The sequence below is a fragment of the Aotus nancymaae genome, unplaced genomic scaffold (assembly GCF_030222135.1).
Source record: "Aotus nancymaae isolate 86718 unplaced genomic scaffold, 86718_ANA_hifiasm-v0.15.2.pri h1tg000021l, whole genome shotgun sequence".
NCBI classification, from domain to species: Eukaryota; Metazoa; Chordata; class Mammalia; order Primates; family Aotidae; genus Aotus; species Aotus nancymaae.
Genome location: NW_026988433.1, coordinates 15008289 through 15036261, shown reverse-complemented (window position 1 = coordinate 15036261; position 27973 = coordinate 15008289). Strand labels below are relative to the sequence as shown.

Below are 27973 nucleotides of genomic sequence, written 5' to 3'. Positions count from 1 at the left end.
CCCATCTCTACTAAATATACAAAAATTAGGCTGGGCACAGTGGCTCACACCTGTAATCCCAGCATTTAGAGAGGCCAAGGCAGGTGGATCACTTGAGGTCAGGAGTTCAAGACCAGCCTGTCTAACATGGTGAAACCCCATCTCTACTAAAAGTACAAAAATAGCCAGGCATGGTAGTGCACGTCTGTGATCACAGCTACTCGGAAGGCTGAGGCAGGAGAATTGTTTGAACCCATGAGGTGGAGGTTGCAGTGAGCCAATATCACACCACGGTACTTCAACCCGGGCAACAGAGCAAGACTCCATCTCAAAAAAATTAGTAAATAAGTAAATAAATAAATAATACAAAAATTAGCTGGGTGTGGTGGCACGTGCCTATAATCCCAGCTACTCATGAGGCTGAGGCAGGAGAATCGCTTGAACCAGGGAGTCAGATGTTGCAGTTAGCCAAGATCACCCCACTATACTCCAGCCTGGCGACAAAGGAAGACTCTGTCTCAAAAAAAAAAAAAAAAAAAGGCTGGGTGTGATGGCTAACGCCTGTAATCCCAGCACTTTGGGGAGACCAAGGTGGGTGGATCACCCGAGGTCAGGCATTCAAGACCAGCCTATCCAATATGGTAAAACGCCATCTCTACTAAAATTACAAAAATTAGCTGGGCATGGTGGTATGCGCCTGTAGTCCCAGCTACTCAGGAGCCTGAGGCAGGAGAATCGCTTGAACCAGAGAGACAGAGGTTGCAGTGAGCCAGGATCTTGCCACTGCACTGCAGCCTGGGAGACAGAGCAAGACGCCGCCTCAAAACAAAAAACAAAAAACAAAAAAAAACCCTGCAAGGGCTAGGCATAGTAGCTCATGCCTGTAATCTCAGCACTTTGGGAGGCTGAGGTAGGAGGCTCACTTGAGGCCAGGAGTTCCAGACCAACCTGGAAAATATAGCAAGACCCTATCTCTACAAAAATTTTTAAAATTAGGGCTAGCATGGTGGCTTACACCTGAATTCCCAGCACTTTGGGAGGCCGAGGCAGGCAGATCACTTGAGGTCAGGAGTTTGAGACTCGCCTGGCCAACATGACGAAACCGTTTCTCTACTAAAAATACAAAATTAGTCAGGTGTGGTGGCACATGACTGTAATCCCAGCTGAGGTGGGAGAATCACTGAACCCGGGAGGCAGCGATTGCAGTGAGCCGAGATCGTGCCACTGCACTCCAGCCTGGGCGATGGAGTGAGACTTCATCTCAAAATAAATAAATAATTAACTGGGGGTGGTATCACGTGCCTATAGTCCCAGCTACTTGGGAGGCTGAGGTAGGAGGCTGGTTTGAGTCTGGAAGGTTGAGGCTACAGTGAGCCAGGATCTTGCCCCTGAACTCCAGCCTGGGTGACAGAGTGAGACCTTGTCTCAAGATAAAACACTGCAGAATGGAAAGTATTTCTGTGCAGTGAAGAATTAACACAGCAGTCCTGGGACTGCTCTCCTTAGAAAGACCTGCTTGCAAGGCTGGCCCTTGGCTGCTGTCGGGGAACTTGGATTTCAGGAGGATTCCCATCATTCCTAGAACTGAGAGGAGTGGCTTGCTGTGCCTAAACTAGGCAAACAATGTGGTTTAAACTTGGCCGGGGTTCGGTGGCTCCTGCCTAGAATCCCAGCACATTGGGAGGCTGAGGTAGGTGGAGTTTGAGGTCAGGAGTACTAGACCAGCCTGCCCAACATGGTGAAACCCCATCTCTACTAAAAATACAAAAAATTAGCCAGGTGTGGTAGTGGATGTCTGTAATCCCAGCTACTCGGGAGGCTGAGGCAGGAGAATCGCTTGAACCCAGGAAGCGGAGGTTGCGATGAGCCAAGATTGTGCCATTGCACTCTAGCCCGGGCAACAAGAGCAAAACTTTGTCTCAAAAGAAAAAAAAATGTAGCTTAAATGGAACTTCTGCTTTCTGAGAGGCAGGAATTTGGTAAGTACAAAGCAGAAAGCCCCGACAAAAAACCTTGAGCAAAAAAAAAGTCTCCAATGAGTTTCCCTAGTAGACATTTGATGTGTGTTGCCACAACTCATTTCTGGAAGTTGCATCCCATGCAACTTTGCTAGAAGACTTGGAAGCTTGCACCTGGTTTCCCTGGGTTTCTTCCCATGCGCCTTTTCCCTTTACAGGTTTTATTTTGTATCCTTTTGCTGGATTAAATCATCCTACATGCTGAGTCTTGTGAGTCCTCTTAGCAAATCGTCAAACCGTGGGGACCCCCAGCACAATATCATACTAAAAAGCAAGAAATGGGGCCAGGCGCAGTGGCTCACCCCTGTAATCCCAGCACTTTGGGAGGCCGAGATGGGCGGGTCACCTAAGGTCGTGACGTTCAAGACCAGCCTGTCAAACACGGTGAAACCCCATCTCTACTAAAAATACAAAAATTAGCCAGATGCGGTGGCATGCATGCCTGTAATCCCAGCTGCTCGGGAGGCTGAGGCAAAAGAATCTCTTGAACCAGGATGCAGAGACTGCAGTTACCTGAGATCATGCCACTGCACTTCAGCCTGGGTAACAGAGTGAGACTCTCCAAAAAAAAAAAAAAAAGGAAGAAATGAACTACTTGTCTGACTCTGGCCAAATGACCCTCCTCAGCCTCCATTTCCCAGTCTATGAAAGGGGATGATGGCAGTTCCCACTTCCTGGGATTGCTGCAGTAAAGCACTGGGAATGGTGGCCATGCTGGAAACACTCGATGAACTGGTAGGCCTCATCTCAGTTCTCATTTCTCTTCACATTTCCTTTTTATTTTATTTTTTGAAATAGAGTTTTGCTCTTGCTTTCCCGGCTGGAATGCAGTGGCGCTATCTCAGATCACTGTACCCTCCGCCTCCCAGGTTCAAGCGATTCTCCTGCCTCAGGCTCCCGAGTAGAGTAGCTGGGACTCCAGGTGTGCGCCACCACGCCCAGCTAATTTTTGTGTTTTTAGTAGAGACAGGGTTTCACCATGTTGGCCAGGATGGTCTCGAACTCCTGACTTCAAATGATCCACCTACCTCAGCCTCCCAAGGTGCTGGGATTCAGGCCTGAGCCACCGCGCCCAGCCTTCTCTTTACATTTTTGAACTTTCTTCTTGTCCCCTGAAATGCCCTCCGTTGTTGGTACCCAGTGCATTTAAGGTGCCACATACCCTTGAAGAAAAGCATGTATCCCCTCAAAACATATACAATTATTACTTGTCAATTCAAACATTTCTATTTTAGTTTTTGTTACTTTTTAAAATTATGTATTTATTTATTTGAGATAGAGTCTCTATCACCCAGGCTGGAGTGCAGTGACACAATCACAGCTCACTGTAGCCTCAAACTCCTAGGCTCAAGCAATCCTCCCACCTTACCCTCTCGAGTAGCTGGGACTACAAGCGCACACAACCACACCAGCTAATTTTTTAATTTTTTTTTTGAGACGCAGTTTGACTCGTTGTCCAGGCTGGAGTGCACTGGTGTGATCTCGGCTCACTGCAACCTCCGCCTTCCGGGTTCAAGCGATTCTCCTGCCTTAGCCTCCCGAGTAGCTGGGACTACAGGCATGCACCACCACGCCCAGCTACTTTTTTGTATTTTTAGTAGAGACGGGGTTTCTCCATGTTGATCAGTCTGGTTTCAAACCCTCAACCTCAGGTAATCCACCCGCCTCAAACTCCCAAAATGCTGAGATTATAGGTGTGAGCCACCGCATCCAGCCAATTTTTAAATTTTTTATAGAGACAGGATCTCACTGTGTTGCCCTGGCTGGTCTCAAACCCCTGAGTTCAAGCAATCCTCCCGCCTCAGCCTCCCAAAGTGCTGGAATTACAGGTGTGAGCCACCGCACCTGGCCCTATAAAACATTTATTATTATTATTTTTATTTTTATTTTATTTTGAGACGGAGTTTCGCTCTTGGTACCCAGGCTGGAGTGCAATGGCACGATCTCGGCTCACCGCAACCTCCGCCTCCTGGGTTCAGGCAATTCTCCTGCCTCGACCTCCTGAGTAGCTGGGATTACAGGCACGCACCAACCACCATGCCCAGCTAATTTTTTGTATTTTTAGTAGAGACAGGGTTTCACCATGTTGACCAGGATGGTCTCGATCTCTTGACCTCGTGATCCACCCGCCTCGGCCTCCCAAAGTGCTGGGATTACAGGCGTGAGCCACCGCGCCCGACCCAACATTTTTTAAAAGAGTGTATCTAACAGCGGTTCATCCTGAAGTAATTTAGTGTGCTACCTCTCCCAGAGACTTCCTCTTTAAAAAATAAAAATAGGCCAGGCATGGTGGCTCACACCATGAAGTAGGCATGGTACCTACTTCACCCATGTCCAGACCCATCAGATTTTAGAAGTCATGGGTTTGGAAGGACAATGTTCTCATCAAGTTGCAGCTGGCTCCTAACAGTTTCAGGGATCTGTTGGAATCATGTTGCCTCCCACAAAGCATCCAGGGAAACACTTAGATCATGGTTTGGGAGGTGCTCAAATGTCCCATTCACTGTTGCTGGCTAGTTGGTTAGGTATGCGGATCAGCAGGTCTTCGGGCGTACCTGCAGTTGGCATGCAGCCAGTAAAGCACAGGGCACGTCCAAGGTACTGGTAGCCAATGCCCGAGTACTGTATCAGCTTGGACAAGTCTGTGTCTTTCACACTGTGGCTTCGGCAGGTTGTGGGGGGTGGAGGTGGTCCCAGTCACTGGCATGGACACTGTGGACTCCCAGAAACCAGCTGGCAGGGATTTTAGACAAGCACAGCTCTCAACAAGAAACGGAGCTGGTTACAAGGAGTGGATGAGAAGGAAGCAGATAGAAGAATTCAAAATTTAAGACCCGGTGCAGTGGCTCATGCCTGTAATCCCAGCACTTTGGGAGATCGAGGCAGGCGGATCACGAGGTCAGGAGTTCAAGACCAGCCTGGCCAACATGGTGAAACCCCATCTCTACTAAAAATACAAAAATTAGCTGGGCATGGTGGTTGGTGCATGCCTGTAATCCTAGCTACTTGGGGAGGCTGAGGCAGGAGAATTGCTTAAACTGGGACCTAGGAGGTGGAGGTTGCAGTGAGCTGAGATCATGCCACTGCACTCCAGCCTGGGCTACAGAGCCAGACTCCATCTCAAAAAAAAAAAAAAAAAAAAAAATTCAAAATTTAAAAAGAAAAAACAGCAAATGAGAAAGCCTAAAGGGGCCTCCTGAATTGTTCAGTGTTCAAAACTCATAGCTCATCTGTAAACCCCTGGGGTTGTCTTTTTTGTTGTTGCCTAGTCTAAAGTGCAGTGGTGCAATCTCGGCTCACTACAACCTCCCCCTCCCAGACTCAAGTGATTCTCACACCTCAGCCTCTCGAGTAGCTGGGACTATAGGCGTACACTACCACACCCTGCTAAATTTTTTATTTTTAGTAGAGACGGGTTTTTATCATGTTGCCCAAGTTGCTCCCAAACTCCTGACCTCAGGTGATCCGCCCGCCTCGGCCTCCCAAAGGGCTGGGATTATAGGCGTGAGCCACTGTGCCCGGCCAATTTCTGAGTAAAGCTGACACCATCTTCTCGATTTCCTAGAGTTCTTTCTCTACCCTAACTTACTACAAAAGGAGGAGATTCCAGTTGCTTCCCTCTCACTTCTCTCTCCACCCTGCTGATATTCCTAAACAGAAACCACCATTCTCTTTTGCCTACAGGGTGATGGTAGCAATCACTACGAGAAACAAACAGATGGGAGAGGAAACAGACATTAAAAGACAAGTAAATAAAAATAGGGGGCGGGGCCTGAGCACGAGGGCTTGAGCCTGTAATCCCAGTAGTTTGGGAGGCCGAGGCGGGGAGATCACTTAAGGCCAGGAGTTCGAGACCAGCCTGGCCAACAAGGTGAAACCCATCTCTACTGAAAATACAAAAAAATTAGCCGGGCATGGTGGCACAAGTCTATAGTACCAGCTACTTAGGAGGCTGAGGCAGGAGAATCACTTGACCCAGGGAGGCAGATGTTGCGGTGAGCCGAGATGGTGCCACTGCACTCCAGCCTGGGCGACAGAGCAAGAATCTGTCTGTCTCTCCCTTGGCCACTGCCAGGGTCAGTTTCTGACTCATTCTCACACAGATGCCTTAGCCTTGGAGTTATGAGCTTGTGCTCTGCATTCAGACAGACCTGGCGTAAATCCCGCTGCCACTTACAGATGGACAAACTCAGAAAAGTGCTGTCCCATCCGTTCTCACTTTCCTGCCCTTCCTATAAAATTAAAGAGTGCTAATGACTTGTATCACTGGGTTATTGAAGGATCCAATAAGGTAATATAAGCAGAGCACTTAGCCTCCTCAATGTTCAGTAAGTGTTATCTGATATTGTTATCAGTATATACTTGTAGATCGATTCTACAACACGGGTTAGCAAATGCTAGCCCACCATCTGTTTCTGTGTAACCCATGAGCCAAGGATGGATTTTACTGATGAGAACTTTCAATCAATCTGATGAGAGAACACTACCTGTGAATCCCAATTAAGTGAAACTATCCTCCCCAAAAAGGAAATTCCATTCTTCTCATTAGTAGATCTGTACTGCAAAAAAAAGTTCTCAGTTATTTTACATATATAAATAAATATATATATATATATAATTATATATATATTGAGGTCAGGAGTTTGAGACGAGTCTGGCCAACATGGTGAAACCCCATCTCTACTAAAAATACAAAAATTAGCTGGGTGCGGTGGCACACGCCTGTAGTCCCAGTTACTCTGGAGGCTGAGGCAAGAGAATCACTTAAACCTGGGAGCCAGAGGTTGCAGTGAGCCAAGATCATGCCACTGCACTCTAGCCTGGGTAACAAAGGGAGACTCCATCTCAAAAACTAAATGAATAAAAATTTAAAATGAAATAAATAATTAAAAAGAAAATTTATTATTTATTATTATTTTTGAGATGGACTCTCACTCTTGTCACCCAGGCTGGAGTGCAGTGGCACGATCTCTGCTCACTACAACCTCCACCTCCCGCGTTCAAGCGATTCTCTTGCTTCAGCCTCCCAAGTAGCTGGAACTACAGGCTCATGCCACCACACCCGGCTAATTTTTTTATTTTTATTTTTTAGTAGAGACAGGGTTCCACGCCAGCTAATTTTTTTGTTATTTTTAGTAGAAACAGGGTTTCAACGTGTTAGCCAGGATGGTCTTGATCTCCTGAACTGGTGATCCACCCGCCTCAGCCTCCCAAAGTGCTGGGATTACAGGCGTGAGCTTATTTCTTATTTTTTGAGACACGATCTCATTCTGTCACCAGGCTAGAGTGCAGTGACCTGATCACGGCTCACTGCAGCCTCAACCTCCCAAGACTAAGGTGATCTTCCTATCTCAGTCTCCCAGCAGCTGGGACTACAAGCATATTCCCCCACACTCAGCTAATTTTTGTATTTTTAGTAGAGACAAGGTTTCGCCATGTTGCCCAGGCTGGTCTCAAACTCCCAGGCTCAAATGATCCACCCGCCTTGGACTCCCAAAGTGCTAGGATTACAAGTGTGAATCACCATACCCAGCCAAAAAAATTTTTTTAAAGCTTTGCTGGCCAGGCACAGTACCTCACACCTGTAATCCCAGCACTTTGGGAAGCTGAGGCAGAAGATCACATGAGCACAGGAGTTTGAGACCAGCCTGGGCAACATGGCAAAACCCCATCTCAAAAACGCAAAAGAATTAGCCAGGCGGCGTGGTGGTACAGGCAGGTAGTCCCAGCTTATTTGGGAGGCTGAGGTGGGAGGATGGCTTCAGCCCAGAAGCTGGAGGTTGCAGTGAGCTGTGATTGCACCACTGCGCTCTAGCCTAGGTGACACAGTGAGACCCTCCCTGTCTCAAAAAAAGAAAAGAAAAGGAAAGGAAAAATTTTGTCAAATCCTGTTCTAGAACAATCTACGGCTGCCTCCTTCCTGTTCTCTGCTGTCCTCCTTGACATCAGAATTCACTTCTTTCCTTACCCACCACAAATACAGGTTGTCCAGTCAAGAGCTGCAAAAGGTTCATTTACATCTCAGTATCTTGAGTTCCTCGTTGAGCCCAGGAGGCGGAGGTTGCAGTGAGCCGGAGATCAAGATCGCACCACTGCACTAGGCAACAGAGCAAGACTATCTCAAAAAAAAAAAAAAAAAAAAAAAGAGGCCGGGTGTGGTGGCTCATGCCTGTAATCCAAGCACTTTAGAGGCCAAGGCAGGCAGATCACCTGAAGTTGGGCGTTCAAGACCAGCCTGACCAACATGGTGAAACCCCGTCTTTGAAAAAAAAAAAAAAAAAGAAAAGAAAATGACTTACGAATGCACCAGATAGTCTGTGCTAATCAGTTAATATGTACTTCTCCAATGGGATAAGGTCTTTGGGAAAACTTAGAGACTATGATATCACCTTTATAGGCAAGAGTGACAACCCACTGCCTCCTGATCTCCCTAGCGACTGCCACTAAAAATCCCATCCCAGAGGTCCGCAGGCTCCTATAAGCACCAATCCCTGCTACAGATAAGCTCCAGACACGGTGGTTCATGCCTGTAATCCCAGCGCTTTGGGAGGCTGAGGCTGACAGATCACTTGAGGTCAGGAGTTCGAGACCAGCCTGGCCAACATGATGAAATTCCGTCTCTACTAAAAATACAAAAATTAGCCAGGCATAGTGGTCCTTGCCTGTGACCCCAGCTACTCGGGAGGCTGAAGCAAGAGAATCACTTGAATCCAGGAGGTGGATGTTGCAGTGAGCCGAGATCATGTCACTGTACTCCAGCCAGGGCAACAGAGTAAGACTCCATCTCAAACAAACAAACAAAAACAGATAAGCTTGGCAAGACCTAAATTAATCAATCCTTGGTCAAGAATCACCCCATCTCCTTTTTTTTTTATTTGCGATGGAGTCTCACTCTGTCACCCAGGCTAGAGTGCAGCAATGTGATCTTAGCTCACTGCAACCTGCGCCTCCCGGGTTCAAGCAATTCTCCTGCCTCAGCCTCCCAAGTAGCTGGGACTACAGGCACACGCCACCACGCCCATCTAATTTTTTGTATTTTAGTAGAGAGGGGGTTTCACTTGTTGCCCAGGCTGGTCTCAAACTCCTGAGCTCAGGCAATCCACCCGCCTTAGCCTCCCAAAGTGCTGGGATTACAGGCGTGAGCCACCACACCCAGCCAAAGAATTATCCCATCTTCTGACCAGGCACAAACAAGTTTTCTTCGGTATATACCCAACATTCCCTCTCCCTAGGACCCTACACTGTGAGAAGACATAGTGACACCACCACCAACACAGACAGGCTCATCTGGTGGGTCCATATCGGACAGGCCTGTGAGCCAGGGAACATGGATCTTTCCTGAGATTCCCTGTCTTGGAAGTTCGGAGTGAAGGCCACATCACTAGCTACACAGAAGCTCCCCACTCCCCACACCCAACTGAACCCTAAGCCTCTTGGAGGTCGACACAGACCAGCTTCCTCATTGCTTATGTGCCAGCTGGTTCCCTTGTTCGCTAAACACTTGATTGGCCTGAGGAAAAGAGACACAGGGAGAGCCTGGCACTATGTACCATGAAATCTGACTAGGGTCTTTCATGGGCTGATCTATCTCTTGATATCTCAGCTCCTCAAATGCATACATAAAAGATAATATCTTTTTTTTCCCTTTCCTTTTTTTTTTTGAGACAGAGTCTCACTATGCTGCCCAGGCTGGAGTCCAATGGTGCAATCTCGTCTCGGCTCACTGAAACCTCCGGCCCCGGGGTTCAAGCAATTCTCCTGCCTCAGCCTCCCGAGTAGCTGAGATTACGGGCACCCACCACCGAGTCTGCTAATTTTTGTATTTTTAGTAGAGGTGGGGTTTCACCATCTTGGCCAGGCTGGTCTCAAACTCCTGACCTCATGATCCTCCCACCTCAGCCTCCCAAAGTGCTGGGATTACAGGCATGAGCCACCACACCCAGCCAACAATATCTTTCTCAAAAAGCACAAAGTGGCTGGGTGTGGTGGCTCATGCCTGTAATCCCAGCACTTTGGAAGGCCAAGGTGGGCAGATCACTTGAGGTGAGGAGTTCAAGACCAGCCTGGCCAAGATGGCGAAACCCCTTCTCTACTAAAAATACAAAAAAATTAGCCAGGCATGGTGGCAGGTGCCTGTAATTCCAGGTACTCGAGAGGCTGAGGCAGAGAATTGCTTGAACCCGGAAGGCAGAGGTTGTAGTGAGCCGAGACTGCACCACTATACTCTAGCCTAGGCGACAGAGCAAGACTCCGTCTCAAAAAGAAAAAGAAAATTAAAAAAAAAAAGTATAAAGTTTGCCGGGCATGGTGGCTCAGCATGTAAACCTGTAAACCCAGCACTTTGGAAGGCCAAGGTGGGCAGATTACCTGAGGTCAGGAGTTCAAGACCAGGCTGGTCAACATGGTGAAACCCTGTCTCTACTAGGCCAGGTGCAGTGGCTCATGCCTGTAATCCCAGCACTTTGGGAGGCTGTGGCGGATGGATCATGAGGTCAGGAGTTTGAGACCACCCTGACCAACATGGTGAAACCCCATGTCTACTAAAAATACAAAAAAATTAGCCAGGCATGGTGGCACACACCTGTAGTCCCACTACTTGGGAGGCTGAGGTTGGAGAATCGTTTGAACGTGGGAGGGAGAGGTTGCAGTCCGGCCTGGGTGACAGAGTAAGATCCTGACTCAAAAAAAATGAGAGAGAGAAGGAGGTAATGTGACCCAGCTAGCAACCACATCAGTGAAAAGATCTGGGCACGCAGAGTTCCCGATCCACAGCAAGACCTGTTTGAAAGACCCTGCTGTAAACTGGCTGATAGTTGGGAACTTGAGATTAACTATCCCAGGGGAATCCCACCGCTGGCTTACCCAGTGGATCCAGTTCATGTGTGCTGAGGGCTCCATGAGTTTATCTCATTAATGCATACCACAAATCCGTAACTACTTCCACCATTCCCCTCGATTTCACAGACAATAGAGTTCAAGGGACTTTCCCAAGGTCACACAAACAACGACAGTTAGTAGAACCTGGATTTGAACCCAGGCCAGGACTGCTCCACAATACCGCGGCCATCCCAGAAACAGTGGCTGAATCAAACCTATTTTCCCAAATCTATGCAAAAATGAGGGCCAACTTCCAATCAGAGATGTCACGCCCTCCCTGCTGGCCACAGTTGGGGCAGCAAGACCGGGTTCCCTGAGGCAGAGAGGGGTCTGGTGTTTTGCCCAGGGACTTCCTAAAATGAGAACCAGGAGAACAACCCCAGAGGGCTCTGGAATACGTGAACCAAAGGGTATCTGTGTTCGATTTTCACAAGCAAGCCCTACCTCAGTCAAGGACCCCATGTATTTCCAAGTAAAGTCCATACGATGAATCACAGCACAGTCACTCAGACATGCCCAGGACTTCCCTGGAGGGAGCGCAAAGTGCCACTGGAGTTCAGTGACATTTTTATTCCTTTTTTTTTTTAGATGTCTTACTCTGTCACCCAGGCTGGAGTGTAGTGGCATGATCTTGGCTCACTGCAACCTCTGCCTCCCGGGTTCTAGTGATTCTCCTGCCTCAGCCTCCTGAGTAGCTGGGATTACAGGTGCCTGCCACCACTTCCAGCTAATTTTTGTATTTTTAGTAGAGATGGGGTTTCACTATGTTGGTCAGGCTGGTCTCGAACTCCTGATCTCAGGTGATCCACCCACATTTTTAAAGATGTAAGTTCACGTTCATTGTAACAAGACCTCACCTTTATCTCTCTACAGGGCAATAATGAATCTAATCTATCCTCCAATAAACTTAGTCAATGATTAACAAATCAGTGTTGATCAAGTCATCATAAACTGGAGACAGTGATGATAAAGAAACAAAAAGTTGCAATGTCACCTTACTCCACTGTGGATAAAAAATAAGGTTATTCATTGATGAGATGAAGAGATGATTAATTACTTTGGGCAGGTGGACTGAGGGAGACCAGCCAGCACTTGCCTGGGGCTCACAGTGGGAACCAAACACTGGGGCCAAGATGGGTGACATTTTTTTTTTTTTGAGATGGAGTCTTGCTCTGTTGCCCAGGTTGGAGTGCAACGGTGCCACCTCAGCTCACTGCAACCTCCGACTCCCGGGTTTAAGCTATTCCCTTGCCTCAACCTCCCAAGTAGCTGGGATTACAGGTGACTGCCATCATGCCTGGCTAATTTTTTTTTGTATTTTTAATAGAGACAGGGTTTCTCCATGTTTTCCAGGCTGGTCTCGAACTCCTGACCTCAAGTGATATGCCTGCCTCGGCCTCCCAAAGTGCTGAGATTACAGGTGTGAGCCACTGTGCCCGGCTGGGTGACATTTTTTAATGCACCCTATTCACTCCTGGCATCACACAGGAATTTATCTATGGCATCTCCAGACACAGAAAACACTGCCCCGATGCATGATGCCCTAAACTTTGAGAATTGAAAGAAACCTTAGGCATCGTCCAAAAATCAAGACGTGTCCTTGAGGCCTCTCTCTCGTTTATCCTCCATTCTGATCCACCAGCAAGTCCTGCTGGTCTCCTTCCTAAGTATTTTCTAGACCTGTGCACTTTCACCAAGGCCACTGTCACCACCCTGGTTCTGGTCACTGACTTTGTGTACCTCCAATTGGCTTCCCTGTTTTATTTCATCAGCTCTTCTTGACACCAAACACATACATTTTCCATGTGCAAATGAAATGGTGCCACATGGAAACCTAACTGCTGGAAGCTCCAGGAGTTTCTCCTGCACACAGAATAAAATCATAACTCAGGCCAGGCGCAGTGGCTCACGCCTGTAATCCCAGCACATTGGGAGGCTGAAGCAGGTGGATCACAAGGTCAGATGTTTGAGACCTGCCTGACCAACACGGTGAAACCCAATCTCTACTAAAAATACAAAAATTAGCTGAGCATGGTGGTTCACACCTGTAATCCCAGCTGCTCAGGAGTCTGAGGCATGAGAATCACTTGAACCTGGGAAACAGAGGTTGCAGTGAGTCAAGATTGCATCACTGCACTCCAGCCTGGGTGACAGAGTGAGACTTCGTCTCAAAAAAAAAAAAAAATCATAACTCAGGCTGGGCACAGTGGCTCACACCTGTAATCCCAGCACTTGGGGCTGAGGCAGGCAGATCACGAGGTCAGGAGTTCCAGACCAGACTGACCAACATGGCGAAACCTGGTCTCTACTAAAAATACAAAAAAATTAGCCGGGCGTGGTGGCGCATGCCTGTAATCCCAGCTACTTATGAGGCTGAGGCAAGAGAATCACCTGAACCCAGGAGGTGGAGATTGTAGTGAGTTGAGATGGTGCCACTGTGCTCCAGCCTGAGCGACAGAGTGAGACTCCATCTCAAAAAAATAAAATAAAATAAAATCATAAATCCTGGCCGGGGCAGTGGCTTACGCCTGTAACCCCAGCAGTTTGGGAGGCCGAGGTGGGCAGATCACCTGAGGTCAGGAGTTCAAGACCAGCCTGGCTAACATGGTGAAACCTCACCTCTACTAAAAATACAAAAATTAGCCAAGCGTGGTGGTGTGTGCCTGTAATCCCAGCTACTCGGGATGCTGAGGCAGGAGAATCGCTTGAATCCAGGAGGCAGAGGTTGCAGTGAGCTGAGATCACACCACTGCACTCCAGCCTAGGCAACAAAGCAAGGCTCTGTCTCAAGAAACAAAAGAAATTTAAAAATAAGAATGCCAGTGAAACTGGGCTAGTGCCCACCCTAATGACCTCCTCTTAATTTGATTATATCTACAAAGACACCCTATTTCCAAAGAAGCTCACATTGGTAGGTACCAAAGGTTAGGACTTCAACGTATCTTTTCAGGGGACATAATTCAACCCATAGCACAGGTCCCACCTGGCCCTAGAGTAGTCTACCCTGGCCTCCTGTATTTCCCGTATTTCACACGGCCTGCCCCGTTACACACGAGGTCCCTGCCACGCCAGCCTTCTCCCCATCTGTGAATGCACCATGCTCACCTCAACCTGTCTTGTTCTGCCTGGAAAGCTCCCTCCCCAGTTTTGTTTTTCAGAGACAGGGTTTTTCTCTGTCACCCAGGATGAAGTGCAGTGGCACGATGATGGCTTACTACAGCTTTGATCTCCTGGGCTCAAGCAATCCTCCCACCTCAGCCCCTCAAAGTGCGGGATTACAGGCATGAGCCCTGTGCCCAGCCCTATTTACCAATCAGTTTAAGAGTCACTACTTGCAGCGCGGGGAGGGGAGGAAGGAGGAAAAAAGAATAATAAAAAAAAGAGTCACTACTTCCAGGCCAGATGCAGTGGTTCATGTCTGTAATCCCAGCATTTTGGTGGGGGGCTGAGGTGGGCGGATCACTTGAAGTCAGGAGTTCGAGACCAGCCTGGTCAACATAGAGAAAGCCAATCTCTACAAAAATTACCCAGGCTAGTGGCAAACATCTGTAATCCCAACTACTCAGGTGGCCGAGGCATGAAAATTGCTTGAACCCAGGAGGCAGAGGTTGCAGTGAGCCAAGGTGGTATCACTATACTCTAGCCTGGGCAACAGAGGAAGACTGTCTCAAAAACAAACAAACAAAAAAACTCATTACTTCCAAAAAAGCTCCCGTCTGACCTCCCAATTTAAAATGTTTCGGAAAAATCACATTAACTTGTTTCTCATCTGTCTACCCCAGTAGGCTGCTCACTCCTCAAGGCAAAGACCTTGTCTGTCTTCACATCTGTGCCCCAGTGCCTAGAACAGTGTCTGGCATCAAGCTGTCAATGAATCTATGTTGAATGAAGGAATTAGGAAGCTCTTTATTTTACAGATGAAGAATCTTGGATCCAGAACAGTGAAGTGATCACATGGGTATTTCTTTATTATTATTATTATTTTTTATTTTTATTTTTATTTTATTTTTTTTTTTGAGACGGAGTTTTGCTCTTGTTACCCAGGCTGGAGTGCAATGGCGCGATCTCGGCTCACCGCAACCTCCGCCTCCTGGGTTCAGGCAATTCTCCTGCCTCAGCCTCCTGTGTAGCTGGGATTACAGGCACGCGCCACCATGCCCAGCTAATTTTTTGTATTTTTAGTGGAGACGGAGTTTCACCATGTTGACCAGGATGGTCTTGATCTATTGACCTCGTGATCCACCCCTAGGCCTCCCAAAGTGCTGGGATTACAGGCGTGAGCCACCGCGCCCGGCCCTTTTTTTATTTTTTTGAGACAGAGTTTCACTTTTGTTGCCCAGTGCAATGGCGTGACCTTGGCTCACTGCAACCTCTGCCTCCCAGGTTCAAGCGATTCTCCTGCCTCAAGCTCCCAAATAGCTGGAATTACAGGTGTGAACCACCACGCCCGGCTAATTTTTTGTATTTTTAGTATAAACGGGGTTTCACCATGTTAGCCAGGCTGGTCTCAAACTCCTGACATCACATGATCCACCCACCTTTGCCTCCCAAAATACTAGTACTATAGGTGTGAGCCATTGCACCCTGACTATTATTTTTATTTTTATTTAGAGGCAGGATCTGACTCTGTAGCCCAGGATAGACTACAATGGCACCATCTTGGCTCACTGCAACCTCCGTCTCCCAGGCTTAAGTGATCCTCCCCACTCAGTCTCCTAAATAGCTGGGACTACAGGTGCATGCCACCATGCCCAGCTAATTATTATTTTTTAAACTTTTTGTAGAGATGGGGTTTCACTACATTGCCCAGGCTGGTCTCAGACTCCTGGGCTCAAGCAATCATCCCACCTCAGTCTCCCCAAATGCTGTGATTACAGGCACGAGCCACTGTACCTGTCCTCCCATGGGTCTGTCTATTAAACTACATGCCCCGAATATAGAGCGTGGATGTGCTTCTAAACCAGTGACCAGCAAACTCTCTCTGTAAGGGGCCAGAGAGCAAATGTCTTTGGCTTTGCAGCCCATATGATCTATGTCACAGCCACTCACGTCTGCCATTGTTAGTAACAAAGGTAGAGATAATATGTAAATGAATAAATGTGGCTATATTCCAATAAAACTTTATTAACAAACACCAACATTTGAATTTTATATGATTTTCTTTTTTTTTTTTTTTCTTGAGACAGGGTCTTGCTCTGTCACCCAGGCTGGAATGCAGTGGTGCAATCATAGCTCACTGCAGCCTCGACCTCCCTGGGATCAAGCAATCCTCCCACCTCAGCCTCCTGAGTAGCTAGAACTACAGGCACGCATCATCACACCCAGTTAATTTTTTTACTTTTTGTAGAAATGGGGTCTCGCTATGTCACCAGGGCTGGTCTCAAACTCCTGGGCTCAAGTCATCTACCCGCCTCAGCCTCCCAAAGTGCTGGGATTACAGACATGAGCCATTGCACCTGACTTTTATATGGTCTTCATGTCACCAATATCCTTTGATTTTTTTTAACCATTTAAAAATATAAAAAATATTCATAGTCTGCAGGCCATACAGCAGGCTGTAGTTTGCAATCTGCCACTCTAAATTCTTTTTTAAATAATTTTTTGTAGAGATGGAAAGTGATCCTCCCGCCTCTGCCTCCCAAAGTGCTGGGATTACAGGCATGAGCCACCGCACCCAGCCTGCTCTAATTCTAGTGTATCGGCAGATACGATAGGCTGTTTTAGGAAAGCGCAGTAGGAAGGGTGGCTCATGCCAAGCCCTGTAGTTAGCACCGTAGTATAAGAGTGCTCACGGCCAAGCGCGGTGGCTCACGCCTGTAATCCCAGCACTCTGGGGGCCGAGGCGGGTGGATCTCCTGAAGTTAGGAGTTCAAGACCAGCCTGGCCAACATGGTAAAACCCTGTCTCTACTAAAAATGCAAAAATTGGCTGGGCTTGGTGTCAGGTGCCTGTAATCCCAGCTCCTCGGGAGGCTGAGGTAAGAGAATCACTTGAACCCGGGAGGCAGAGGTTGCAGTGAGCCAAGATCACACCACTGCATTCCAGCCTAGGAGACAGAGTGAGACTCCATCTCAAAAAAAAAAAAAAAAAAAGAGTGCTCACTACAGCTGACAAAGCAGGCAATATATTAAACAAATGAGAAAAAACTGGAGCTCGGAGATATTAAGCTACTTACTCAAAGTGACACAGAACTCAGTGACAGCCTTTGGACTGGAATTCAGGCGTCTAACTTGACTCCACATTATTTTTTTAGAGGCAAGGTCTCCCTGCATTGCCCAGGCTGGAGTGCAGTGGCTATTCATAGGTGCAATTATAGTGCATTGCAGCCTGGAACTCCTGGACTCAAGCAATCCTCCCACCTCTGCCTCCTGAGTAGCTGGGACTCCAGTCCCACACCACTGCACCTGGCTTTGATTATGATATACTGTAACTTTGTTACATAATAAGATGATAGTAATAGCTAGAATGATATTAACAACAAGCTAAAAATAAAAGCTCATTAATATGCCAGGAGCTATTTAAAGCACTGCATTTATTTATTTTTCTTTTTTTTGAGACGAGTCTAGTTCTGTCACCCAGGCTGGAGTGCAGTGCCACGATCTCGGATCACTGCAACCTCCACCACCCAGGGATTAAGCAATTCTCTTGCCTCAGCCTCTGAGTAGCTGGGATTACAGGTGCCCGCCACCACACCTGGCTAATTTTTGTATTTTTAGTAGAGACGGGGTTTCACTACGTCGGTCAGGCTGGTCTCTAACTCCTAAGTGTTTGGATTACAGGCATGAGCCAGCACACCTGGCCTAAAGCACTTTATAAACTAGTATCTATTCTTCACAGCAACTCTAAGAAGCAGTAATTTTTTTTTTTTTTTTTTGAGATGAAGTCTCACTCTGTCTCCAGGGTGGAGTGCAGTGGTGCGATCTTGGCTCACTGCAACCTCTGCCTCCCAGGCTCAAGCGATTCTCCTGCCTCAGCCTCCCAAGTAGCAGGGATTACGGGCATGTGCCACCATGCCTGGCTAATTTTTTTATTTTTAGTAGAGATGGGTTTCACCATGTTAGCCAGGCTGGTCTTGAACTCCTGACCTCAAGTGATGCGCCTGCCTCGGCCTCCCAAAGTGCTAGGATTACAGGCATGAGCCACCGCGCCCAGCCGCAGGAATTATTTTTATCCTCATTTAACAGGTGAGGAAATAGAGGTGTGAGAGGTCCCTCAGCTTGTAAGTGGCAGGGCCCAGAATGAATTCCAGGCCATCTGAACCCATAATCTATATTCCTGACCACGACTTCCTCCTTCCCAAGGCTCTGAGCACCTCTCCAGCCCCATTCCCTGCCAGCCTCACTTACTGGCCACCTGCAGCCACACTTGGAACCACTGAGTCATGTTCAGGATCTCCCAGCAGGTATAGTTCCCCTCATCTTGCAGGCTCAGCGCTTCGATGTGCAGGGAGCTGGCATTCACTAGAGAGAAGCGAGGCTCAGCTGGCGGGAGGCTAGAGTTGGACGAGAGAAGAAAGACAGGCTCCGAGTCGTTCCGGTACCAGGTCACCAGGCCCCTCGGTCCTGAGATGTTGCCACAGTGCAGAGTAACGTTCTCATGAACTTCTCCAATGACAACAGCCTCCAATCCTGTACAAGGGGAGATCGGCTGTTACTACCTTTCTTGATTTCCAAACAACCTCCCTTTTTGAACAGTCTTCCTGTATTAGGATGTTTTAAAAGTCAGGTATGTGTTCTTAAGATACAGTAACACATACAGAGCAGCTGGGCGAGGTGGCTCAGGCCTATAATCCCAGCACTTTGGGAGGCTGAGGCGGGTGGATCACTTGAGGTCAGGAGTTTGAGACCAGCCTGGCTAACATGGTGAAACCCCGTCTCTACTAAAAATACAAAAAATTAGCTGGGCATGGTGGCAGGCACCTGTAATCCCAGCTACTCGGGAGGCTGAGGCAGGAAAATTGCTTGAACCCAGGAGACAGAGGTTGTGGTGAGGCAAGATTGTGCCACTGCACTCCAGCCTGGGTGACAAGAGCGAAACTCTGTCTCAAAGAATAAACAAACAAACTACATGGTGCAGACCCAAGTTGTCTCAGTGGCTCCAGCTTGGCCCATTCTAGATCAGCCTTCAGCTAGTCATCAATCCCCAGGCAGATCAGCAGAGCCACCTAGCCAATCGCCCAGGCCTCTGGATAATAAGCACTACTGTCATTTTGGGGCTGTTTGTTACACAGCATTACTGTGGTGATAAAGAACTGATACAGAACCCAAGTGGCTTTATTTGCCTAGAAATCAAGAAGAGGTGGAAAGACTGTCCCGCTGCTCTCTCTGCCTCCCTCTCTTTCTCGATCTCGGGTGCAAATGGCTCAGGTTCAAATGGCCCTCAAGTTCAAGTTTTCTCAGAAGCTCCATGCAAGAATGGGCTGGCAGTAGGGACTGTGCGCCCACTTTGGGCAAGGCACGGGGAATCCCATGGTGGACACAACACACAGAAACCTCCAAGAGTTCACAGTCTAGTGGAGAAAAGAGACAATAAACTGGCAATTACAACGCAGTGTGATAAACAGCAAGATAAGGCCTCTGAGAAAGGGCTCCTAAGTCCAACTAGGGCAAATGTCAGGAAACACTTCCTCCAGGAAGCCAAACTGAGATCTGATGGACAAGTAGGAATCAGCCAAGTAAAGGTGAGGATGGGTTCCCAGGCAGAGGGAACAGCACATTCAAAACCCCAGATCAGCAGCCACAACGTGTTAGCAATACAAATATCAAGCCTCACCCCAAAACACACGTAAATCAGAAACTGTGGGAGAGCAGCAGCCCTCTGTGTTTTGTTTATTTATTTTTAACAAATAAGCAATTATTTAACTTTTTTTTAAGAGATAGGGGGTGGATCTCACTCTGTTACCCTGGCCAGTCTCGAACTGCTGACTTCAAGCAATCCTCCGACCTCAGCCTCCCAAAGTGCTGGGATTACAGGAGTGATCCACTAAACCCGGCCCAGCATCTGTGTCTTAGCAAGCCCTCCAAGTGATTCTGACACCCATTCAAGACCAACAGGTGTCCGGGCATGGTGGCTCAGGCCTGTAATCCCAGGGCTTTGGGAGGCTGAGGTGGGAGGATCACTTGAATCCAGGAGATTGAAGCTGCAGTGAACCATGATCGTGACACTGTATTCCAGCCGGGGCAACAGAGATACCCTGTCTCTTTTTTTGTTTGTTTAATGTAAATAATTTTTTTTTTAAGAGATGGGGCAGTGGGCTCACTATGTTGCGCAGGCTGCTACTGAACTCACCTTCCACTCGGACCCACCTTGGGCTCCCAAAGTGCTGAGATTACCAGTGTGAGCCAACGCGCCCAGCTGACCCTGTCTCAAAAAAAAGACTGACAGGTGTTAACGGGCATTAGACTGTCACTAGGTAAAAAGAAGCAAATGCAGCCCATTTTGCTGAGAAGTTTCAGAATTGCCTGGCCCCCCTCCACAATCAAGACCCAAATACAAAGAGGCGGCAGGAATAGGAAGATGGGCAGAACCTATTGGGGTGATGAAAATAATCAATTAGTGGTGATGGTTGTAGAACGTTGGAATACACTAAAATCCAGAGTCGTGCACTTTAAAAGGGTGAATTTTGGCTGGGCACAGTGGCTTACACCTGTAATCCCAGCACTTTGGAAGGCTAAGGTGGGTGGATCATTTGAGATCAGGAGTTCAAGATCAGCCTGGCCAACATGGTGAAACCCCATCTCTACTAAAAATACAAAAATTAGCTGGGCAGTAGTGGTGCACACCGGTGATCACAGCTACTCAGGAGGCTGAAACAAGAGAATCACTTGACCCTGGGAGGTGGAAGTTGCAGTGAGCCGAGATTGAGCCACTGCACTCCCGTCTGAGAGACAGAAAAAAAAAAGGATGAATTTTGTGGCATGTAAATTATATCTCAATAAAGCTGTTATAGAAAAACTGCCACCTGCCTCTGGCAATCCCTCCCATTTAAGTGAAAGAGTAATCATTATCTGTATTTGGCCTCTTGTCTTTTTTTTTTTTTTTTTTTTGCCTCTTATCTTGTTAGAAGGGGCTTCCTTTGAAAAATCTGAAGTCAGAGCCCCAGGAAGTCCTGATTCTCTCACCATTTTGGCCACACATTCCCAAAAGACTTTTGAGCCAAGTCAGGACGGAAAAAAAAAAACACCACCACCACCACCAACCAAATTTTAAAACCTAAGCCGCTTGCTGAAAGGTGGAGAATGTCATCTAATGATAGAGATTCCAAAAAGCAGGTGAGGGCCGGGCACAATGGTTCACACCTGTAATCCCAACACTTTGGGAGGCCAAGCAGGTGGAGCACTTGAGGTGAGGAGTTCAAGACCAGCCTGGTCAACATGGTGAAACCTCATCTCTACTGAAAATACAAAATTAGCCGAATAGCCAGGCACGGTGGCTCACGCCTGTAATCCCAGCACTTTGGGAGGCTGAGGCAGGCAAATCACCTGAGGTCAGGAGTTCAAGACAAGCCTGGTTAACATGGTGAAACCCCGTTTCTACTAAAAATACAAAAAATTAGCCAGGTGTGATGCTGTGCACCTATAATCCCAGCTACTTGGGAGGCTGAGGCAGGAGAATCTCTTGAAGCTGGAAGGCAGAGGTTGCAGTGAGCTGAGATCGTGCCATTGCACTCCAGCTTGGGCAACAAGAGGGAAACTCGGGAAACTCTGTCTCAAAAAAAAAAAAATCCCCAAAAAAAAAATTAGCTGAGCATGCTGGTGTACACCTGTAATCCCAGCTACTCGGGAGATTGAGGCAGAAGAACTGCTTGAACCCGGGAGGCGGAGGTTGCAGTGAGTTGAGATCATGCCATTGCATTCCAGCCTGGGCAATAGAACAAGACTCCATCTCAAGAAAAAACAAAAAAAGCAGGTGAGAATTCTATTTATTATTATTATTATTTTTTGAGATGGAGCCTGCTCTGTCACCCAGGCTGGAGTGCAATGGTGCAACCTCAGCTCACTGCAACCTCTGCCTTCCGGGTTCAAGCGATTCTCCAACCTCAGCTTCCCAAGTAGCTGGGATTACAGGCACCTGCCATCATGCCTCGCTAATATTTTGTATTTTTGTAGAGACGGGGTTTCACCAAGTTAGCCAGGCTGGTCTTGGGTGATCCATCCGCCTTGGCCTCCCAAAGTGCTGGGATTATAGGTGAGAGCCACCATGCCTGGCCAAGAAATTATTAGGACTGGGAACCCAAATTCTCCAGTGGCAACGCCCACAAAGGAAAGAAAGGTGAACTTTAGAGTTACAGATGCAACATGTGTTCATGCGACCTGCAGAGCTGCCCCTTGCCTAACTCCTTGGCAAAGAAATAAAGGAACAGTGGCTTGGAAAAAAGCCCTGGCGAAACTTTAGTCTTGGAACTTGAGCTAACATGGTCTTCTCCTCCAAGGCATAGAATGACATGATCACAAAAGAAACCATTTGAAGGCATTTCACTTCTCCTGGCGTGGCTTACTCCATTCTTTTTTAAACCACTGTATCTGAAGGTGCCCTTAGAGAGCATCTAGTCCAGAAATGTGGCTGCCCTGAGGGCTGGGCTGAAGATGAGACTGAATCCCGGCTCAGTGGAAAAGAACACAGTCATCGATTTGTGATGTCTGACATAGACACGGAAGGGGTAGTTCTTGACCGACAGTCCTATACTTCCTCACTTTACTGTTGAGAAAATTGAGATTTAGGAAGATTAAGTTATTCACTTAAAGTCTCAAGAAAATCACTGGGAGATGTGGGATTGTCACTCAGGTCACTTTACTCTGGTCTCCTGCACCAGACAGGATGCAATGATAAAATATAGTAACAGTTTTAGACGTCATTCATATGGTGTCCAGAGGGTCCCTGTTGCCTCCCCAAGCTTAAATGTATAATAGGGAACAGAGGAGGGAGTAATATAAACTCCCCGATGCTGACCATGTATTATTATTTACAAAGTAAGAGTTATAGCCAAACATTTATTTATTTATTTATTTATTTAGCAACTTTTCCTAAGAATAACCTAGAGTTTACCATCCAGGGTAGCTAGTGGATGCATATAAGTTGTCTGACATTGAATGTCAGGAGAAAGAAAATTTTTTTTTTCCCAAAACAATGCCCAACTTAAAAAACACAACAAAAATACACCAAGCTCAGGAAGTCCCTGGCACAAAGGTGAAGCAGGTCTGGGCATCAAAATAGCTGGGCAAAGGTGTGGCACGATGGCTCACGCCCATAATCCCAACACTTTGTGAGGCCAAAACAGGAGGATCGCTTGAGTCCAAGAGCTTGAGACCAGACTGGAGAAACGCCTTGAGATCAACATGGAGAAACGCCGTCTCTACTAAAAATACAAAATTAGCCTGGCATGGTGGCACATGCCTGTAATCCCAGTTACTCAGGAGGCTGAGGCAGGAGAATCGCTTGAACCAGGAGGCGGAGGTTTTGGTGAGCCAAGATCACACCATTGCACTCCAGACTGGGCAACAAGAGCAAGACTCCGTCTCAGGAAAAAAAAAAAAAATTAGAAATTAACTAGGCGTGGTGGCATATGCCTGTAGTCCCAGCACTTGCAGACCGTGGTGGAAGGATCGCTGCAGTGATCACGCCACTGCACTCCAGCCTGGGCAACAGAGCAAGAGCCTGACTCAAAAAAAAATAGCTGGGCATGGCAGTGGAGATAGGTTCCCCATGGGGCAGGAGGCGGTCAGCCCGAAAGCAAGGTCATTCCAGCAGCATGACTTCATCTCAGGGTTCTTTTGACTTCCCAGGTCCTTGGGGTTCATCGAGCAGGAAACACTGCAGACGGCTGGGGAGGTGGGAATACTTGACCATCACCTTTAAAATCCAGAGATGACCAACTGGGAACTGGACTTCTCCCCGCACCCGCCCCACCCTGCGCACACACCCCCTCCCAGCACAGTGATTACTCAGCCAAATGCCTGGAGGGTCAGCAGGTAACGCCCATGACTAAAGAAGGCGGGGCAAATATTACAATAGGAAAACGTGGAACAAATTTGGGGTCACTTGCCCTAGATAAGAGGATGACCACTGTCCAGATCCAATTGGGAAAGCAGGCCCCGTGTTGCCAGACCTTCGAATTTTTCCAGATAAACTGGAAATCTAGGTTATAAGAAATGTTATTGTTTTTAAATGGTTGGTTAAAAAAAAAAAGGCAAAATAAAATTGAATGAGTCTAACAATTAGGAACTTTTGGCACTTGCTGCTAGGAAGCTCCAGCGTAACTTACAACCCATCTGCAGAAATCTGCAAGAGACCAGCTGGGTGAAGCCGACCCGGGAACACAAAAAGTAGGGTAGCGCTCAGCCTGCATCCTGGCACACTTCACCGCCTCCTGGCTCCACCTCCTCTCCCTGCACCCCAGCCTCCTCCCAGCTTGTCACACTCCCAGCACACAGTAGGCATGCATTCGCTGGTGCAATAAATTCAAATATGTATATTGTTTCCATCTTTTTACATTCTACATATTCTTGTAAGCACCCCCCAATCCTTTTTTCGTAGCAAAGCTGACTACAGATGAAGCATTTCAGACCTTTTCTCAATCATGACAAGTGCGAGGGGAAGTCTTTTGTAAGTCAGCCAAGTATTTCAAAATAAAAAGCTTTTCCAAAAGTAAAAGCGGAAGACCCCGCTTTGAAGGCGGTGGTCGGTACAGGAAGGCTTGCAAAGGTGTGTAGGGAAGTCCACCGGTTACAGGTGTAAGGCGAGTTCAACCTTGAGCAGAGGGAGGAGAATAAAGTGGGAGTCTCGAGTTTGAGCACCAGCTTATCAGGTATTAATAAAACTAGAACGCGAATTTACATCCGACGCTGTAAAAAAAAAAAAAAATCAATTTCCCGGCACACGTGCCTCTTTATTTTCCCCTGCACCTCGGCTCGGGTCCTCCGCAGCCTCCCCGGCTGTCCGCCCCAGGAGGCTGGAGGTATCTCGACCCGCACCGGGTGCCCGGGAAAATTCTTTCCTGCAAAGACGGCGGAGCTGCAAGCAGGAAACCAAGACCCTCCTGGGGCGGCTTCGGGGCTGCGGCCACCACGGATCCGGGCGGAGTCCAAGGGAATTCGGTCCCTCTCTGTCCCCTTCCCACCGCTGACTGGAAAACTCAACTTTTCCCTCCAGATCGCGGCCCCTTACCTACGGCGACCCAGCCGGCCAGGAGCGCCCCGAAGCAGACGAGGACGCGGGGCTCGGGCGCACGGCCGCCTGCGGCCATCTCGCCCTAGATCGCGGCTCAGGAAACGCAGGCTCGGGCTGGGCTGGATGTGTGCGCCCCAGGGCCCCGACGCCCGGGGGACCGCGGGCTCTTCCCAGGTCCTCGGAACGGCAGAGTGGCCCCACTTTGTCGGACCCCAGGAAGGATGCTCGGCGGAGCCGGGTGTCCGCGGCCGGGAGCGGCGCTCGGCTGCAGGCGCGGGTCCCCGCTCCCGAGCGCCCTACCCGGGGAGGGAGGACGCACCCCGCCCCCTGTGCCCGCCTGCCCACTCCCGCCGGCGGAAAACAACAGGAGCGAGCTCCCTCCCGCCTCCCAGCCAGGCGGGAGCCCAACTTCCTCTACCTTGGCCGGGGAGGAGGGCTTTCTGCCGAGGGCGCGCCGAGCCGGGTCCCGCCGGGCCAGGGGCGGAGCGCGGAGGCTGGGCCCTCCCCGAGTCCACTCCGTCCGGGACGGCCGCCGGAGTCGCGGGGACAGCGGGTGGGACGGGGCCCTGCAGCTACCGCAGGACGAACCCCCCGCCGCGGCCCCGGGCTGCCGAACCCGGAGGAGGTGGTTGCCAAGCTGCAGAACGCAGGACCCTCTTGGCTGTCTCCGCTAAATGTCTCGAGGGATTCCCGTCCGTGTCCCTGGGCGCAGGGCGGGTGCCAAGGCCGCCATCGCTGCCTTTCCCTCCCCTCTGCAGAAGGGAGCCGGAGAAAGATGATCCCCTGACCTTCAGCCAAAAGCGGCCACGAGACTCCGGTTCTCCGGTGAACTGGCCGGGACCACACAAAGAGAGCGAGAGCCAAGGAGTCCCCTGGACCTGTTTCTCAAGAGTTTTGTTTTTGCTTTTCCCGTTTTAGTTCTCCTACCAGCTACCCAGTCAGATTCCCAGGCTAAGTTCCTCTCTTCCCGGCCATGCCTTCGTCCCATTCGGTCCTGGGGAAAATGCGGCTTTGATATCCTCAGGAAGAGCCATCCATAAAACAGCCCTAGGATAAACTTCCCTGTTTAAAATAATAATAATAATAAACCGGGCACGGTGGCTCACGCTTGTAATCCCAGCACTTTGGGAGGCCGAGGCGGGCGGATCACCCGAGGTCAGGAGTTCGAGGCTCGCCTGGCCAACATGGTGAAACTACATCTCTAGTAAAAATACAAAAAAATTAGCCGGGCCTGGTGGCGGGCGCCTGTAGTCCCAGGTACTTGGAAGGCTGAGGCAGGAGAATCGCTTGAACCCGGGAGGCGGAGGTTGCAGTGAGCCGAGATCATGCCACTGTGCTTCAGCCTAGCTGACAGAGCAAGACTCCATCTCAAAAATAATAACAGTAAAACAAACTGCAATTAGCATAGTAAAATGTTAATTGTAGGCTCTAGGGGGCTCTGGAAATACGTGTGTTCACATTTTTCCAACTGTTCTGTATGTTTGAAAATGTTCATAAAATGTTGGAAGAAGAAACAAAAAAATGCTATTCTATTAAAATCATTGTTCTGGCCAGGCGTGGTGGCTCACGCCTGTAATCCCAGCACTTTGGGAGGCCGAGGAGGGCAGATTGCCTGAGGTCAGGAGTTCGAGACCAGCCTGACCAACATGGTGAAACACCATCTCTGCAAAAATACAAAAATTAGCCGGGCATGATGTCAGGTGCCTGTAATCCCAGCTACTGGGGAGGCTGAGGGAGGAGAATCGCGTGAACTGGAGGCAACTGAGCGAGACTTTGTCCATCTCCAAAAAAAATTGAAAATTAAAATTAAAAAATTAAAAAATAAGATCATTTGTTCTGTTGTCCAACAGCCCCCTTATTGAAATGCTTCTGGCCGGGCGCGGTGGCTCACGCCTGTAATCCAAGCACTTTGGAGGCCAAGGCGGGTGGATCACCTGAGGTCGGGAGTTCAAGACCAGCCTGACCAAAATGGTGAAACCCCGTCTTAAAAGAAAGAAAAAAGAAATGCTTCTTCCATGAGGAAATCCTCTTGAAACCACACAAAAAAAGTCTTTCTCCTGATAAACTGAGTCAGGAAGCTGAACGATTCTGCCTTTTTAATTTATTTTTATTTTTTTTTTGAGATAGGATCTCACTCCAGTTGCCCAGGCTGGAGTGCAGTGGCGCCATCTCAGATCACTGCAGCCTCCACCTCCAGGGCTCAAGTGATCCTCCCACCTCAGCCTTCTGAGTAGCTGGGACTACAGGTTTGCATCACCACACCCAGCTAATTTTTGTATTTTTTGCATGTTGCCCAGGCTGGTCTCGAACTCCTGACCTCAAATGATCCACCTGTCTCAGCCTGCCAAAGTGTTGGAATTACAGGTGTGAGCCACCGCACCCAGCCCTTTTTTATTGTTTGCTCAAAGATTTTTAAATAACTGTTCATCAGATTCTTGACAGGAATTTTGTTTTGTTTTGTTTTTGAGACAGGTTCTCCCTCTACCGCCCAGGCTGAAGTGCAGTAGTGCAATCATAGCTCACTGCAGCCTCGACCTCCTAGACTTAAGTTGATCCTCCCAGAGTGCTGGAATTACAAGCATGAGCCGCTGCGTTCAGCTTCGTTCTTGCTTTTCATGTTAGACCTTGTGGCAGATCCTACACTAACCAGACCTGTTTCCTGTATCCTCAGTACCTGCCGCCTAGTTGCCATTCTAATATACATTTGTTGAGTAAACAAATGAGAGTTAATTGATTTTGATATTGTAGTTCCTCAGCTTTTCTGGCAAACACCTTACATCCTCACCTGAAATAAACAAGCTATAAATAAAATCAATAACTGGGCCAGGCAAGCTGGCTCATGTCTGTAATCCCAGCACTCAGGAAGGCTGAGGTGGGCGGATCCCTTGAGGTCAGGAGTTTGAGACTAGCCTGGCCAACACAGTGAAACACCG

The 27973-nt window shown here is 48.4% G+C and overlaps 1 protein-coding gene across 2 annotated transcripts in view; it reads right to left on the bottom strand.

Moving 5' to 3' along the window:
• The window catches only part of VSIG10 (V-set and immunoglobulin domain containing 10), a 78218-nt gene that overhangs the window by 16900 nt on the left and 33345 nt on the right, over positions 1-27973 (bottom strand). The window contains exons 1-2 of one of the 2 annotated variants that reach the window (XM_012468986.2): positions 25038-25116; positions 18221-18502 (exon numbers count right to left, since the gene is read on the bottom strand). In XM_012468986.2, the coding sequence (XP_012324409.2) occupies positions 18221-18502; positions 25038-25116 (361 nt within the window). Of the gene's footprint in view, positions 1-18220; positions 18503-25037; positions 25117-27973 lie in introns of those variants that run through there. The other variant, XM_064379753.1, reaches the window with a different exon arrangement.